Source organism: Mus caroli, chromosome 6, assembly GCF_900094665.2.
Source record: "Mus caroli chromosome 6, CAROLI_EIJ_v1.1, whole genome shotgun sequence".
Classification (NCBI taxonomy): Eukaryota; Metazoa; Chordata; class Mammalia; order Rodentia; family Muridae; genus Mus; species Mus caroli.
This window is the reverse complement of record NC_034575.1, coordinates 136,031,959-136,050,313: the sequence shown is the minus strand read 5'-3', so window position 1 is coordinate 136,050,313 and position 18,355 is coordinate 136,031,959. Positions and strand designations below refer to the sequence as shown.

Here is an 18,355-nt window from a genome sequence, read left to right as displayed (position 1 = left end):
GGACATAGTATTAGTTTCTCTCCCATTACTGTGATGAAATAACCTGATAAAAAAGAAACTGAAGGGGAAATGATTTATTTTGGTTTGCAGGGCTGGAGGGCAGAGTTCATCATGGATGGTAAGACTTGGCAACAGACAGAGAATACACAGTGGTGTGAGCAGGAAGATGATTGGATACACTGCACCTGCATAGAGGAAGCGGAGAGAAAACAACACCCCAATGTCTCCTCAGAGCCCCAGCAATCCACTTCCTCCAGCAAGGCTCTGTCTCCTAAAGGTTCTAGAACCTTCCCACAGGTGCTGAGTATTCAACACGTAAGCCCATGGGGGTCATTCATGTTCAACCCACAGTAGCTATTACAGCCAAGCAAGGGACAGAGGCTGGGCAGATCAGAACATCAACCTGTCCATGGAGACTGTTATCAGAGGTTACATCAAAACATTTCACTCTTTCCTAATGCAACAAATGATAAGAACCAAAGTCCACAGCCTTGATCAATCCTTGATTTTATACTCCAACATGAAAATAAATCTTGCTTGTTAACATTTTGCAACCTGACCCAGTAGTTCCATCTACTTGTCTTCCTGTCTCCAGGTAGCTAAACCCCCAAATGATGAGGCGTTCTCATCCACTGCTGCCTTTGTGAGCCGGATTGGTACCCTCTTGCTTTCCAGCATGCAAGGATCACTACTATTACAGGGTCAGAATAATGCTCGACTCAAGGTTCCCCGAAGCACATGTAAGCTGGTTGCTGTGTTCCTGACTGCTTGATTACAAGCCAGTGAGTCAAATGGTGCTTTCTGAATCTCATTTCCTTGGAGAGGCTGTTCGACAAGTGTGGGGTCAACCTAAAGGAAGCAGAGTTTATTCAATATTTTCTCCTTTCATTAGTGAGTTTAAATTACTCCCTTGTAAACTCTGCTTGTTACCTGAATGTACTAGCACTTTTGTTTCTTAATTAACTTTCTTATCGGAATCCCAACCAAAACTAACAAGAAATGTAATCATGATAAAGGTACCCGGCCCCCTCAAAACAGATTTCCTTCTGTGCTTTATCTCTTGGCTCTGTTCTGGCTTCTTTAATTAAAATATCAGAAATTATTAGACTCAAATTATTTTTTGATCTAGTGCTCAAATTCCCCTGAAAAACTGCTTCTTGAGCCTCCATATTTAAACCTTTATCTGTGTGAGGCAGACGAGCTTCCTTACGTATGCGACTGGAGTCAGGTGATTCAATATAATTTTGGATGAAGCGTCTAATTTGGTCTCTAAGTAATGAAACAAACAAATCAGATGTGGCTGTGCTGAGCTTTGAGTGTTTAAATGCTCAGGTCTTCTCTCTTGGGCTTCCAGATCATCAAAAAATAGCATTCATGTGCAAAAAAGCTCAAGAAATTCTAGCATGGAGATGTGAAATTCCAAGCAGCCATCTTTTTTTTTTTTCCATTAGAGGAATAGGGTAAAAAAAAAAAAAAAAGACACTAGGTCCAAGCAACTCACATAAGTGATAGTCTAGGAAAAGCAGCCATGTCCATTACAGACTTCATCATAAATGATGAAAAAACACCCTTAGTCTTACATGGTGGCCCTGAGCAGTGGAAGACAGTGGGCCATTATGGATGTTTTCGAGTTGGAATCTGCTTGCTTCTGGTGGAGCTGTGTGAGAGGTTCACTTTCTTCGAAGTCGTCTGCAACATGATCCCCTTTTGCACAGGGAGGCTTGGCTCCTACAACCACCAGGCAGCCATGCTCAACTTGGGCTTTATTGGAGCCTCAGTCCTTACCCCTGTGTTCATGGGATGGCTTGCGGATGAGTACTTCGGAAAGAACAAACTGATGTACCTAGCCTTATCTCTACATTTCCTAGGTGAGTGTCCCCTAATGACAGTAATTGGGGAAGGGCACATAGATACATACATTTTTGTTAAGAATTTTTAATTTTGCTCCCACCCTGTCCTTAGCATAAAATACAATAAGATATATCATTTCAATTTATTTCATTCTTTGTATTATTTAGGCTGTTAGTAGATGTGTACATTGAGTTTTCCAGGATTTTTAATACTTAGAGCATTGTGATTACTATATTTTATGCTAAGTGTATCTTTGTATGTCAGTCTCCTATACACCTCGCAATGCCCCCTGCCCTCTTTGTGCTTTAACTCAAATTTGTGGGAGATCCTCTATGAAACACGGAATTCATTTGCTTCACAACTGGAAGAAGTATGCTGAAAAGGTTGTGGACGTTCACGTAGAATAAACTAAGAAGTGTTTGGCTTTTATAATTAATCATATGGTAATTAGAGTTCATATAAAGATATGTTTTCTGGATTTTAAGATCAAGTGATATGATTCAAAAATAAGTGAATTCAGACAGGACAGGATGGTTGTTTACACAAAGAACAATGAACAGAAGCTTGGAAATGCTTGACGAGGCATAAAGAACAAGCTGGTTGATAATCTACCAGTGCGTGAGAGAGCGTGTGTGTGTGTGTGTGTGTGTGTGTGTGTGTAGGTGAGAGGACAACTTTTGGAAGTAGATTTTTCCCTTACATATTGTTTGAGGCAGAGTCCCTGTACTGGCTGGTTTTGTGTCAACTTGACACAAGCTGGAGTTATCACAGGAAAAGGACCCTTGAGGTAATGCCTCCATGAGATCCAGCTGTAAGGCATTTTCTCAATTAGTGAACAAATCAGGAGGGACCATTGTGGGTGGTGCCATCCCTAAGCTGTCCTGGGTTCTATGAGAAAGCAAGCTGAGCAAGCCAGGGGAAGCAAGCCAGTGAGTAACATCCCTCCATGGCCTCTGCATTGGCTCCTGCTTCCTGACCTGTTTGAGTCCTGACTTCCTTTAGTGGTTAATAGCATTGTGGAAGAGTAAGCTGAATAAATCCTTTCCTACCCAACTTGCTTCTTGGTCATGATGTTTGTACAGGAATAGAAACCCTGACTAAGACAGCCTCTCTTCTTTCTGCTAATAAGACACCTATTCCAGAGTAGCTTGCCTGTGAGCTTCCAGCCAGTTCTCCCACCTCTGCCTCCTTCCTATCTTAACCTAGTAGTACAGGAACTACAGATGTGTGCTGCCACACCCAGCATTTTACAGGGCTTCATGATTATCAGGTCACATGACAAGCACTTTTACCCACTGTCCTGTCTTCCTGGCTCTGAACAACTTTATGCTGAATCAACCCTTCAGTTATCCTTCCTAGACAAGCAGCTGCCAAGGGGAGGATGGAAGTAACAGCTGTGAATCATTGACCTCAACAAACAGCACACATGGCCACCAAGACTGCTTAAATGGAGACACTAAAGGTCTCGGCATGGTGGTTTAAGCAAGAGTAATGTTCAAGACATTATACCGTGGCAACCATTTCCAGGAAAGCATTAATGTGACAAAGGACTTGAGGTAACCTCCAGGCTGTGAGCTGAAGAGCCTGGGTAGGTACTGTGCAGGGAGAGTCTCCAGGTGAAGTGGTTCTCTGACAGTGGCAGTGAGTGTGAGACAAGTAGACCTGGGTGAGTCAGCCCTGGCAGGCTGCTATTGTGTGTCAGGGAACACTCTGATAAGGAGAAAGAGTAAGCAAGATAAGGAAAGATGAATTCTCCTTGACTGGACAGCACACCACACCACAAGCATTAGGTCATTTTCTTGTTTAGTGTTGTTATTTCTATAAGTCTGAACTGGATAAGTCACCACTCTGGGATAGAAAAGGGAGATCTGAACTTTGGAATTTTTCCAAGCAAAAAGAACTAGATTGCCTCCCCATGTGTCCTTGTTCTTAGTGTGTTAGATGGTTTTCTTCTCTCTCTCTCTCTCTCTCTCTCTCTCACACACACACACACACAGAGTATTGAAGCCAGGCTACATTCCACACAAACCCTACACCCCTGAGCTACATGGTCTCTCATTTTACCTTCTTATTTTGAGACAGGATCTTTCTAAGCAGCCTGGACTGTCTTAGTTTTGTTTTTGCTTTTTGTTTTTTGGGGTTTTTTTTTGTATTTATTTCATTTACATTTCCAATGCTATCCCAAAAGTCCCCCACAAGCTCCCCCAGCCACTCCCCCAACCACCCACTCTCACTTCTTGGCCCTGTCGTTCCCCTGTACTGAGGCATATAAAGTTTGCACGACTAATGGGCCTCTCTTTCCACTGATGGCCAACTAGGCCATCTTCTGATACATATGCAGCTAGAGTCAAGAGCTCTGGAGGTACTGGTTAGTTAATATTGTTGTTCCACCTATAGGGTTGCAGATCCCTTTAGCTCCTTGGTTACTTTCTCTAGCTCCTCCATTGAAGTCCCTGTGATCCATCCAATAGCTGACTATGAGCATCCACTTCTGTGTTTGTTAGGCCCCGGCATAGTCTCACAAGAGACAGCTATATCTGGGTCCTTTCAGCAAAATCTTGCTAGTGTATGCAATGGTGTCAGCGTTTGGAAGCTGATTATGGGATGGATCCCCAGATATGGCAGTCTCTAGATGGTCCATCCTTTCGTCTCAGCTCCAAACTTTGTCTCTGTAACTCCTTCCATGGGTGTTTTGTTCCCAATTCTAAGAAGGGGCAAAGTGTCCACACTTTGGTCTTCGTCCTTCTTGAGTTTCATGTGTTTAGCAAATTGTATCTTATATCTTGGGTATTCTAAGTTTCTGGGCTAATATCCGCTTATCAGTGAGTACATATTGTGTGAGTTCTTTTGTGATTGGGTTACCTCACTCAGGATAGAAAACCACTGTGTGGTTCTATCAGGCCTTGAAACTACAGTCATCTTACTGAGCCTCCCGTGGTGCTGAGCTTGGCTTTGTTTTCTTACTATAAGTCATACCCTGAACTTTCCACTCACAACTGCCATAACACTGCAAGCCATTACTAAATATTAGAGATTCCAACTAAAGTCCAGCCTCTGCCTGAAATAGTGTTCTTCTTGACCACGGCCTACCTACTGAGCTACCAGCCCTTTGTCCAGCTCCAGCCCACATGCCAGTTTACCAATACAACTTTCTGAAAAAGAATGAATACATATTGCTTCATGTTGTATCCATATTGTTTCTATTATCTAAAAATAAGTCCAAATTTAGCATATCAGAACCTTTACAATGTATATGAAGTGTGTTCTTCTGGAAGGGTCTGTGCTCACCTTCAATGACAATGAGAGCCTGGCTATATCCCTACTTTTTCCTCTCCTATTTATTTTCCTCTTTGCCTGAAACAGTAAACTCCTTCAAATATTCACTCTGAACCTGAGATTTGTGAAGTCTCTTGCTCCTGCTGTTTTGTCAAGACCCGTGTTTATTGTTAGTTTCTGAGTTTAGCTATGCAGTTATCAGACCCAGATGGTTGCAGATGCATGGGCTGGGGAGGGAGATGGCTCAGTCAGTAATGTCTGTCATGGGAACATTAAGAGCTGAGTTCATCCCCAGAATCAATGTCCAAATTCGTGATGTGGTGGTACTCAAGTTTAGCAACACTGGGAGATGAAGGCAGGCTGCCTGCTATTGTGTAAGAGACCTCTCTTAGGAAACACTAACCCTCTGCCACACACACACTTACTTATTCCAAGTAGAGAATCTATGACAAACTAAAGTAATAGTTACATCAAAATTCAATTTTGTGAGCCACTGAATTTTTGTTGGGGTTACTAAGGGGGATGTGGGTGAAGGATTATTTATAGGCGTGGGAATGACTCAAAATATGGGCACCACCACCACAGAACCATCTCCAACATGTTCTCCTCCCTCAACTCCTGTTTATTGCCTCTATGACTCTGGAGAGGGGACTGGGTGAATCTTCAAAATTTCATCTTTCCCTGGACATGTGAATTTAGGTTACCTCCGAGATCTCCTGACCTCTCTTTCCTGGAAAGAATGTTTAAATTCAGAGGAAACCACTACACATCACTAGCCTACTTGACAAGCAACAGGTCCCTGAGAGGCCCCGTCTCTAAAATCAAAGTGGCTGGCACCTGAGAGATAACCCCCCAAAAATACCCTGGTCTCTACAAGCAATAAATACACTTAACCTTTCTGCTATGCAACTGCTTTCTGTGTGTCTGCCTTTCTGACCTAACCAAGCACTCCTGAGTTGTTCCCCCACGACCTCCAATAAAATATGGCAACACCTCTCTTCACGGGGCTTAAAGATACAGGCAGACAACTTATGCAGGACACAATGCCTCACATCAAAGAGATAAAATCTTATCAAAAGTATTGCAGATTTATTTGCATTTTATCACATATCAGTTTTACTGAAGTTTTACTGTAGAAGTGAAATCTTGCTCACATGAAATCAGAGTGTTGTGACATTTTCCCAAAGGCTGCAAGTAGAACATCTTTGTTACTTATACAGGGGTAACATGTGGTCTGGAAGTAGATTGTAGGTGGTTACTGTGTGGACCAGATGAACTGAGCACACTCTTGGATAACTTGGAATTGCCAAACCTCACATCAAACTTCTGGGCAAGAAGATCAAATACTAGAGAAACATATTGAGCCACATCTGGCTGACCTTGAAAGAAAGAATGTCAAAGCCAATAATTTAAAGGGTCCACTCTCACAAACAGTCAACCCACTGCTGAATGATAATCAAATGCATACATTGGTCACCTGGTAAAGCCATATAGAGAAGATGTTAAATGAGGTACCCAATCTGTATTTCTGTAGAACCTCATGTGTCATTGAGGAACTACCCACCCATAACAACTTTGCAAAATTTCATACCGAAAATGGTAATGTCAGAGTAATCGAACAGAACAAAAGTAATCAAATGGACTAAATAATAATAATGAATAGTGTTTAGGATGTAGCTCTATGACAAAGAGCATGCCTAGCATATAGGAGAGTCTGCCCTAGTAGCACAGGAAGGGAGGACAGAAGGAAGAAAGGGAAAAGGAGAATGAAGGAAGGGGATGGAGGGAGGAAGGGAGAGAGAGAGGAAAGGAGGAAAGGAGGAAAGGAGGAAGAGAACGAGGGAAGGAGGGAGGGGAGGTGGGAGGGACAAGAGGACGGGAAAAGGTGAGCTCTACCAACTGACACCCCAATGTTAGTTTCAAAAGGAAACAATATAGCATATGAAGATGCTTGGCAACAAATGGACAACTTAGCAAAGAAGGGGGGCTGCTCAGCGATTTCCATTTGAAGAGCAGAGTCACCAAATCAGGGACCACAAGGTAAAAGTGGAGATGATACCCAAGCTTCCCTGTCACTCTGTGCCCTATGTCCTCCTGACTGGTCTGCATGACCCAGGACACACTCCTGCCCCTGCCCCAGGTTCTCATCTCTCTGTGTGTGCCAGGAAGGCTCCAGGAAGCTGTGTGAGAAAATCGAGAAGCAAGGACAAACATGCCCAAAGGATGTCCTTAAACTCCTGACCTTTCCCTCCTCCTGAGAGCCAGTATTACAGGTATACTCTGCCACAACAAATGGCTTAATTTTCACATAAAACAATTCTGAATTATTTTAATGTTGTTTAAAAATTGATGTAATTTCTTTATACATTCTTAGAGGAAAGATGGTTTAAACTGGAAGTGAGGGGTAAAACAAAACCCAGAACCTTGGTGTAGTTAAAACATGCAATAAAGAGAATTCTTTAATAAAATTTTATATATGAGTCAATTACAAATGAACCAAAAAAAATTTTGCAAGTTTGGTATTTAATTTTCAATTATGTGTATGGGAGTGAAGCCACAAAGGCCAAAAGAGGGCATCTGACAGCCACACCACAGAACTGAACTTGAGTCCTCTCATGAGAGCAGAGCATGCTCTGAACCACTGAGCCACTTAGGAAATTCAAGCCATCCCTGAAATTGCAAAGATCAACTTTAAGTATGCTGGTAAGACACCCATACAGCCATGAACCTTCCAGAGTAAAGGGCTTATATGCTCCAGCGAGTCTACATCTGTGCTGCAAGTAGTCTCCTTTTCTCTCTACCAACAGGCACTGCCTTGTTATCCATGCTGGCTTTTCCAGCGGAGAATTTCTACAGAGGCGCTTATCCTGGGTTTAACAACACGTCTGTGGAGGTGCAGGCTGGGTTGTTTCATGTAGCACTGCTGACTCTCTGCCTGGGCACAGGAGGAATAAGGGCTGTCGTCTGTCCACCAGATATGTGTGGCAGTCAGGAACGGGAATCAAAGAAGCCAATGCCATTTTGTAACTGGTAAGTGACATTTGATAGGATAGAAGACAGAGTGACAGCATTGGGTCCTGGTTTGGGTTTTCTCACTGTTTGGCCTTTATCATTAGTTGGGCTGGGTCAGTGGCAGTGTGATGACATCTGTGATGATGGGTCAGTCAATAGTCATGGTCAAGGTCAGAGATATGGTGAACACTTGGTGCTCTCCCAGAAAACTGTAATTTGGTAATTTGGTTCCCAGAACCCTGCTCAAGTGATTCACAGCTGCTTATAACTCTAGCTCCAGGTGATCCAGTGACCTCTTCTGGCCACACACACAGGTATGTGAACATACAGGCATTCAGACATAAGCACACACACACACACACACAAATAAACAATAAAATAAATCCAGAATAAATCATGATCAGCTGTAAACCAGGATTGGCAACCTCCTAATAAAAACTGATGGCTTCATTCTCCAAGTAAGAAGACACACAGTGCTTTGTCCCGATGAGTAGAATATGACCCTGAGCCAAGCAGGCCTGGTGGAAGTCTCACCACTCCTACCATAAGCGGCTGACCTTGACCAGGTTGTTTATTCCTGTCTGAAGGCTGCACCAGCACTTTCTCAGCTGTGTCTGCTGCAGACCGAGAACTTGCTGCAGACCAAGAACAAGCGCCCAAAGAATGGTAGCTATAGTACTTATGCTGACATTGCCACAGACCTGACAGGCAAGGCTGGTGTAAAGAGGAGATGGCAATGGAGAAAAGAGTGTCTCAGGCATGTTATGTACCTGCCAGGATTCTTATTTCTCATCCATATCACCCCAACACCTGAAGAGTTTAAGTTTTATGACAAGCAAACTGGTCCCTGGAACTCACTGACCAGTGAGTTCCAGGGACCTGCCTGTCCATATCTCCCTGTGGCTGGAATAGAAGGCTGCATCACCACACCTGGCTTTCTATGTGGGTACTAGGACTCAACCTCAGGCACTCATGATTTCACAGCAAGCCCTTTACCTTCTGAGCCATCTTCCTAGGCTCTGTATGTTTTTAAAGGAACAAGTTTATATATTATGAAGTAGAAATTCAAGAAAAAGATTGACATATGAAGTTAATGAAGTCTCACTGTTCATAGCTCAGTGTGGAATTTCTTTGGGGTCCGCACTACTCATCAGTGGGTGTCAAACATCTCTGAGCCACTGTTAAAGTACACAGGACAGCCATTTCACACTTTTCACCTAGAGGATGGATTAGTTAGTATGTGGGAAAGTGACATTTAGATCCAAAATGTCTCCCCAAAGGCCCATGTACTGGAGGTTTTGGTCCCTAGCCTATGGTACCATAGAGGACTTTCACACAGCGGAGCCTCATAGAACACAAGGTGTGGCTTTGAAGGAGATGATAGTGGAATCCTGACTCTCTCCTCTTGTTCTACTTGCTTCTTGGTTACCACTAGGTGAGCAGCTTTGTTGGCGCATTTGGTTCCAGCCATGGCTGTAAGATATTACCTCACCAGAGGCTCTAACACAATGGGTTAGCCACCAAGGACTGGCTGAAATCCTGGGAGCTATGAAACCACACTGTCCTCTTTTTAACTTAATTAGTGCATACATTTTTCATAACAACTGAAAGCAAACATGGAAGCATTGTGTTGACGTGTGTGTGTGTGTGTGTGTGTGTGTGTGTGTGTGTGTGTGTGTGTGTGTGTTGTGTGAATCAGGTTCCCAACATTGTCAAGAATAGCTATCTCTCCACCACTGTTACTTCATAATAAATCATGGCCGACATCAGCACCCAGACAAAAATGTTGAAAAAAAATAATCTTAAAACATTAAATGAGGGACTGGAGAGATGACTCAGTGGTTGAAAGCACTTGCTGCTCTTCTGAAGGATTCAAGCCCAGTTGCTACTAACACCCACGCATGTCTAAAAGCCACCAGTGACTCCACTTCAGGGCATCTGACACCCTCCTCTGGACTAGGGAGGGACCATGCAGGCACAAGGTTCAAACATACATGGAGGCAAAACACTTGCAGGTTTTTAAAAACTGCACTAAAGAAAAATGTTTAGAGTCAATGTTATCTACATGTATGCAACTATGCAAGTGAATTCTTCCTCCTCCCTCCTCCTCTTCCTCTCCCACCCCTCCATATTAGTATTACAAAACACTGAAGCCTATTTTGGATTAGGTCCTAATGTCAGGGAAGGCTGCAGTTTATCAAAGGAAGATAGGACGCTCACTCCCTCATAGGAAATTTTGCCTCCTTGACCTGCCCGAAGGAGAAAGAAATCCTTTTTCATTCTATTCAGAAGTTTTAATCCTTAATTAGCAACATCATTTTGATTAAATAAGACTCCGGAGGATTAAGACTGGAGAGCGATCAGTTGTTCTGAAAGATAGCTCCAGAGACTTTATTGTACTGTGGTTTTAGTCATTCAGGGTTGTGTTTAATCAAAGTGACATTTCTCGGTGTTGATGACAAAGGGGACATTATATGAATGAACTACTTTCTTTGGGAAACAGAGAGGACTCCCAGTGGATTTGTTCGTTAGAGGTTTGGGTAAAAGGATGGAGACTGGAAAACAATGAATTTGGGGGGGCTAGGAGGAGCCAGGCCATATTCGGGAACAACACATTTAGCAAGTACTTTTTATTATTGTTTAATTTCATTAAAATCTCTGATGAGACTAATCAAGTGGTGTCTCTGGAGCCTGAAGACACGAGCGTCTAGAAAAGAAGACGAAGCTCACTCACTCTTACTCCTCGATGTGACTAAACCCGGCCTGCTGGGTTTAGTCACCCAAGGCTGGACTTCATTGTTTGGGCTTGCTTGCCTTTTTGCTTTAAATACCAAACTACAGCACACATCTAGTCATCATCTACATTATACAGTTTATAGAGAAAAAGACACAAATGAAAAGTCTGTTCTAGAACATTCTGAGTGGGTTGGGGGTGAGGTGGACAGACACTCTACTGGTGGACAGCCAACTTGCTGGGAGAAATGAGGACTGTCACTTGGGAGGGCTATGGCTTCCAGCAAGGTTAGTAGCTTACAGAGACCTGGGTTTCCCAGTCACATTGCGGGAATTCCTCACAGGGACCCGCTGTTGCTTATGCACAGACTACCCTAACTTATCATTGGCACTTTAATCTTAATAGCTATTATTATTCTTGAACAATGAACAAGTTATAGCTAAAATTCCTTATCCTTCTGCTAGGAAAGAAAACCCATGTGATAGGCATCTGTGGTTAAAATGGATTGTCTGTTAATTCAATTGTTTTCCCCAAATCCAAAAACCCCTTAATGGATGGACAGAGGTTATAGTTCAAGGGTAGAAATGTACCCCCAGTGTTAATGAGGCCCCCCGGGTTCAATTACCAGTGCCACAAAGAAAAAGATAAAATCCCAAGCATTGCAAACGTGAAAAAAAAAAAAAGCGATCAGTGTCAACAACACCTTTCAAAAGACAACACCCACTTAGGTCTCTAAGAGCTGAAGTGTGCACTTAGCCCTGCCTTCTGCACAGATGTCAGATGCTCATAGCTGTGAGACCTTCAATGAGATGTGTCATTGTTCCATACCATCCGAAGCTTCCCAGTGATCCTGGTAAGCAGTATAGACTGGAAGTTTTAGCAATTGAAAACATCCATTCCGAGTAAGGTTGCCAAACGTTGCGGAGAAACCCACTCCTCGCCAACAGTGCCACCTGGAACAGAGTCCTCTGCTACGCTGTACCTCACGGGAAGTGTAACGCTAACGTTCTCTGAGAGAGATCTGCCAGCGCCCTGGTGTATGTATGGACCCAGATCAGAACCCATCTATTTCAGGGACTTCTGGGTTCTGAGGCACGAAGTTCTGAGCCAGCACACTGGAGATAATGTAAGTTCACCTGAGCAGGGGTTTTTTTTTTCCTCCTGGAAGCCAAAGAATGGTGGAAAATTAAATCTGTTCATGGCCGTAATTTTAAAGCCTGCCACCGTCAGCTTCAAATCGCTCTTCACATTTTCTATACTTATTTTACTTGATAATTTACATTCTGTCTCTATTTCACGGTGTGATGCTTAAGGATTCCTGCAGTGAATTAGACAGAATCAAATCCCAAGTCAATCACCCACCCGGTCCTTGAAGGCGACATAGATGAATTTATGCCATCCCCCAAGTTTCAGAAATGTGTACCTACATTGACCCTACACAATGTCTATCCCAGACAGAAATGCTCTGAGTTGAACATGGACTCAATGTAGAGTCTTTATTTTAAGAAGTGTTTGTTCTACCACATATCCTGAACCCTGAGGATAATGAGTTTCAGCTTTAGATGCATATTAAAGCTATCAAAGTATTCTTTGGAAATATCCCAGTTCCTGGACCCCAGGGCTCTTGGTTATATCAGTTTGACAAAGGGCACAGGGAAGGGAAATTGTTTTCTGCATTTTCAAGCCAACAGAACAGAGTTGAGAACCACTGGTGGGTGCTTGTCTAGGGGTTGAAGGCTCTCCTCAGCTACATGATAACTTAGAGGACAGCTTAGGCATATAGAGATCTTGTTTCAAAGAAGCCAATAAATAAATAAGCAAAAAAGCAGGTTTTATCTGTATTCATTTGGGGGAGCTATGTACATTTTGTGGCAGATAAAAATGACTATTTATAAGTGAATTATTACAAATTAATCTCATATATAATATATATGAAAGTGGTAGAAAGATCAGGAGTTCAAGGACTGCCTTGGCTATGTACCAAGGATGAGGTGACTCTGAACTACACTTGAAATCTTGCTGGAATCCCCTACTGCCCTTTAAAAACAGTAATTATCAATCCTGACCCCCAAACATCCCACATTAGAGATTCCCGAAAGAAGAACTAGGTATTGGGAAAAGAGGGGGCAAGGAGGGAAAATGGAGGGGGATAAAATAGAGAACCGTACCAGAGATCCGGGGAAGGGGAAGCTGCTGTTCGTCAATTGCATCTACAACTTCTACCTGACCCTTGGAGCTGACTCATCCAGAAAACAGTCAGCATCTCACAGCATCTCTCAGCATCTCTCAGCATCTCTCAGCATCTCTCAGCATCTCTCAGCATCTCTCAGCATCTCTCAGCATCTCTGCTGGGGAAACAATGCCAGGCAACAAGGAAGAACTATAGCATTTCTGTTTATTCCTTGCTTTTCCAAAACTCACTTGCCATAATATTCTTTCACGTGTTTCAGGAGGCTCAGGATTATGCTAGAACAGTACCACCCACCATGAAATCAGTGTCCATGTGTTTCAGTGGCCCTCCTGCATGCCTCTGTCCCATTCAACAGTCACGAATCCACAAAGTCATCTTTATGTCTGTCAGGGCAGAGTACATTGTTCTCTCCGGGGTCCCTCACATTAGGAAGACTGGAAACTTCCAGGAGATCTCCTTCTCACGTGCATAAGAGCTTCACAGGTTAGCCAAGACCACTTCTGGTTATTTCTGTTAAAAATCACTTAAAGTAAATCTATCCATCTAAGAAATGGCAAAGCATGGGTATGACTTTCAAGGTACCATGGAATAAATTAAGAAAATGTTTAAAACAAAGCCAAAATGACGGCCAAGATTTGAGATGAGAAATCCGAGGGCCATAACATTTTTTTTAAATCGCCCGCCTGGTTCCAGTTATTTGCAGTTCCACTCCCAGACTTAAACGTGGACTAAAGAATTGTGTTCCTGCCGCGGCTTTCAATTTCCCTTAATCACGGTATTTGTTTTGCTTTGGTGCTTTGCTCTCTGACTTTCAGTGTGAGAGGTGTTTTATACATTCAATTTACTGGTGAACTCTGAGATGAAATGAGTCTTAATGGTAAGCTCTAAGACTGTAGGTTTTTCTTTTCTTATTTTTTTTACCAGTGATACATACATAATTTCACCCTTAATTATCTGCGGCTTGTCCTGTTCATGGAAGAGCAAAGACAAACGTAGAGTGTGTCTGTGCTAAGTAATTCTTTCAGAAAATTACACAATCAAATAGGTGGGGTGGCATTTGCTAAACTACATTTAGTGCTTTGCGTGAAATCCCCTCCCGCACATAGATAACTCAGCACCCCCATTCTTTAGGTTTCCGAGCTAGCTTTCCCAAGATTTAAATCGTCGAGTATTCTGTTTCATCTTTCTTGACCCTCTTTGGAGCAGTTGGGTGTTTATCAGCTTGTGATACAGTGAAGAACGGCTGAAGGTCTTGCATTTTCTCAATAGCGTCTGCTTATCTTTGAGAGGGGAAGGCGCTCTAGGAAGTAAACGGAACTAAATGTTGCTTTTGGCTCCCACCTCTCGGTTGCTATAGCCACAGTTCAGGAGGACAGCTTGCCACAGCATGGAAGGTTAACCCCAGGCTGAACCTAGGGACTCTACCTGGTTTTCCTAGAAAATGCTAACTTGGCACCTTACCGGTATCATGACAAATAAGTTCTCACTCATGGGTTACATTAACCCAATTTGGTTATCATGGTCTTATTTCCATTCCTCCAGCCCTTCTCCCCTGTGTCAGTCATTAGAAGTCTAACGGCCTACATTTTTCTTATATGTCAATGTCTTATGTATTGCTCTTTCACTGTGGGCCTAGTTCTGTACTAGGACTGTAAGGATAGAGAAGCAAAGATGCAGAATAAAATGGTGACCGTGAGAGGCATGACAATCTACACATGAGAAGCTGAACTGTCACAGGTGAAATGGCTGTATTCTTTGGAAGTACAGAGGCCAGAAAAAGTAGAATATGTCAGAGCACTGAAGAGACCTGAGGTGAACTTAAAGAGCAAGACAGGACAAGCCAAGGGAGATTTTAAAAAATCATAGACAGAGACAGAAACAGTGCCAGCCCAAGGTATACCCCCTTCCCACTCATACTTCTTGCACCTGACACCCAACCCCTTCCCTGTGGCGCCCTGGCCAGCTCTTGCTTACCTGTGGTCCAAACTATCACAATGGCTGTGACTCAGTGTCCTGCCTTTTCTACAATCATGGAGCCAACACTATGGTCATTTACTTCCTTCTTATTTAAAGTCAGACAAGATCAATTCCATGCTCACTTCCCCACCTCCCCCAAAGATATCCCCTGGCTATCTGAGAATAAAACCCTAATAAATTCCCGTGGTCAACCAAGCCCTGCAGGATCCTCTACATCTCTGGACGTTGTATCCCTTCCCTCCAGACCGTCAGGCCTCAGCCACAGTTCTCATTTCCTAAATAAGGATTGGAGGAAAAATGGAGCAGAGACACTTACTTAGCACCATATAGCTAACTTTTTTAAAAACTAAACTCTTTAAAATAATCTTTGTCTAAAAGACATGATCTTCTTTTTAAAATTACCCTGAATTCCAGGGCGTGTAAGGTCAGCTGGGGTGTGAATGATTACCAAATTTTAGCTCCAATTCATGTCTTCTGACCACCATTTCAAAGGAGAAGGACAATATTTATAATTAATGATAGATGAAGCACGTTGATCAAATGTCAAAGCCAGGATGAATAAGGAAATAATAGTGTCATAAAACTGGTAACTGCAGAGTCCGGGAAAGAGGCACCAAAAGATCACTGAACCCAGTTCCTACTTGTAGGCTGCACAGTGACAAATGGCTTTGCCTCCTGGGCCTGTGGCACAGCTACATCCAGCCAGATGGCTCACCTCAATTCTCCAAGTTCCAGGTTTCTTTCCTGAAGAATAAGTAGGAGAAAACTCTGTGAACTCATGTTTGGCAAAGAATTCGTAGGAACCACATTGGAAGCTTGACCTGTAAAAGACAATAAACCTAGCAAGTGGGTGCCATCCAGACCATGGTAAGACAATTAAAAGACAAGTCCCAGGCTGAAAGGAAAGGATTGTAAAACTACCCAACTGATAAAGAATTCATTTACAGACATATAAAGATTTTAAATGCAATGTTAAGGGGGGAAAGCCACCTTTTTAATTTGTGTGTGTATGTGTGTGTGTGCTGTGTGTGTGCTGTGTGTGCTGTGTGTGTGGGTGCACACACTCATATATAAGTGTGTGCAAGTGAAAGGTCAATATTGGGTGTCTTTTCCTGTCATTTTCCATGTGACTTTTGAAGCAAGGCTCCCTACTGAACATAGTGTTTATGAATTGGCAACATCGGCTGGCCAGTCAAGCCCCATGAACCCTCCACTCTTTGCCTCTCAGTACTGGGATAACAGTGATTTGCTGTGCTGGGCTTTTTACATGGGAGCTGGAACCTGAGCTAGGTCCCATGTTTGCAGAACAATCACATTACCCACAGATCATCTTCCCAGCACCAACTTTCTCTTTAAGGGGAAGACATGTTTGCACAAAAGCTTTATCAAAGAAGATATGGAAAGCCAGAACGCATTAGAGTAAGGTGGGTATCATTACTGACGATGAGACACTGATACAAATCTACCATCCTCAGCGTTGGCCATGGTGTAAATGGATTAGATCATTCGCAAATGTGATCACAACATAAAATACCTCAGGGTCTCAAAACCCACTTGTAAGTTTCTTCTATTAGGTATACATAAACCATAAGCCTTGGGCATTTCATTCCTAGACTTTTACCTACAAGAAGTGAATGCCCATATCTGTACAAACATCTGAACATCCGCGTTTGTAATAGCTATGAGCTAGGAAAAAATGTCGATCAACAGACAAATGGATGAATGAAGAATAAATGTTGCCGAGCAGTGGTGGTGCACACCTTTCATCCCAGCACTTGGAAGCAGAGGCAGGCAGATTTCTGAGTTCAAGGACTGCCTGGTCTACACAGAGAAACACTGTCTCAAAAAACCAAACCAAACCAAACAAACAAACAAAAAAAGAATAAATGTTTATATAATGGACCCTATTTGGCAGTAAGGAGGAATGTCCTGATGGGACAGGATGAGGGAGAGGTGAATAGGGGAGGAGGGAGGAGATGGGAATGGCTGGGGGTAAGGTAAGATGGGGGTAGGTGGAGGAACCAATGGGAATGTGGATTAGAAGAGTGAATGGAGGTAATTAGGAGGGCGCACACAGGGCAACAGTGGTTGGATGAGACGTTGGTAGAGTGTAGATGAGGATGTACAGGGTATGCTGTGAAGCCAATGGGAGGTAGATGGGGAGTGGGTGCTGGTGGGCACTGCATGAGTGTGGCAGGTAGAAGCTGTATGGATGGTGGGTCTCAGTGGATAGGGATAGATGAGTACAAAAGGAGGTGGATAGGGAGTGGATATGAGCAGATGAGGGTGGGTAAGGTGGGGTTGGGGCCGTTGAAGTGGATAGGGATGGACTGAGTGCATGAAGAATTGGTGGAGGTGAACTGTGGATAGATAGCCTATTAAAAAGATGGATGCAGGTGGGCGATGGGTGGATGTGGATTTGAATGGTTGGATCAGGTAAACGGATATTGCATTATGTCGATGGTGGATAGACAGTGGCGTATGTGTGTGGAAGGAGGTGTTGATGACAGCATGTGAAAGAGTATTGAGGGATGCAGATGTGCACGTGGATGACAGGTGAACAGTAGAGAGGGAACTAAGGCAGGGTAGAGGAAAGAGGCATGGGTGAGTGTGTGGTAGAGAGTGGGAAGGGGTTTGGGTGGAAGGACAGGGCATGGAGAGGAGGCTGGACGTTGGATGGATGGTAGAACCGTACGTGGATAGCAGTTCTGGGGACAGATGGGGTGGGTGGAGAGAGTGGCAAATGGAAGGCTAGAGGGATTGTGGATGTGGGGTTTCAATAGAGGGTAAAGGAGTTTGTGAAGGAGAATGATGGGTGTAGGAAACACATGAAGGGGAGCGGGCAGGAAGAGGTGGTTTGCTGACAGTGGTAGCAGTAAGGAAGTTCTGTGAAGAGAGTACGGGGTCTGTTAGAAGACAGACAGAGGAGAAGAGAGGCTGTGGAGTAGAGGTGAGTGAGCTTGTGGGGATTGCTGACTGCAGGTGACGGGAGGAGTGTGGGTGGGAGATGGTGGACGCATGTGGACCAGTGTGTTTGAAGGGATGGATAGAGGGTGTGAATTTGTGGTAAGGGTGGAAGGGGGTGTATGAAGGAAGTCTCTCTCAGGGGACGTGTCTGAAGGGGGTACAGGAGGAAGTGTGTAGAAGTTCGTGGAGGGAAAGTGGATGGAAGCTGGGAGGAGGAGGGAGGGGAAAGGGAGTAGGAAGGAGAGGCAGAGAGAAAAGAAGGGCAGAAGAGTGGGAGGAGGAGTGGTAAGGGAGGGGGGAGGAAGAAAAAAAAATCAACCGGATGTCATGGCAGGCATGCCATGAGG

At 43.6% G+C, this 18,355-nt stretch overlaps 1 protein-coding gene across 1 annotated transcript in view; it reads left to right on the top strand.

Annotated features, from left to right (window-relative positions):
* Nucleotides 1-1,528: 1,528 nt before the first annotated feature.
* Slc15a5 (solute carrier family 15 member 5) overlaps nucleotides 1,529-18,355 on the top strand; it is an 81,002-nt gene continuing 64,175 nt past the window's right edge. Inside the window, exons 1-2 of the mRNA XM_021165677.1 lie at nucleotides 1,529-1,868; nucleotides 7,935-8,157. Of these exons, the coding sequence (XP_021021336.1) occupies nucleotides 1,529-1,868; nucleotides 7,935-8,157 (563 nt within the window). The remainder of the gene's footprint in view (nucleotides 1,869-7,934; nucleotides 8,158-18,355) is intronic.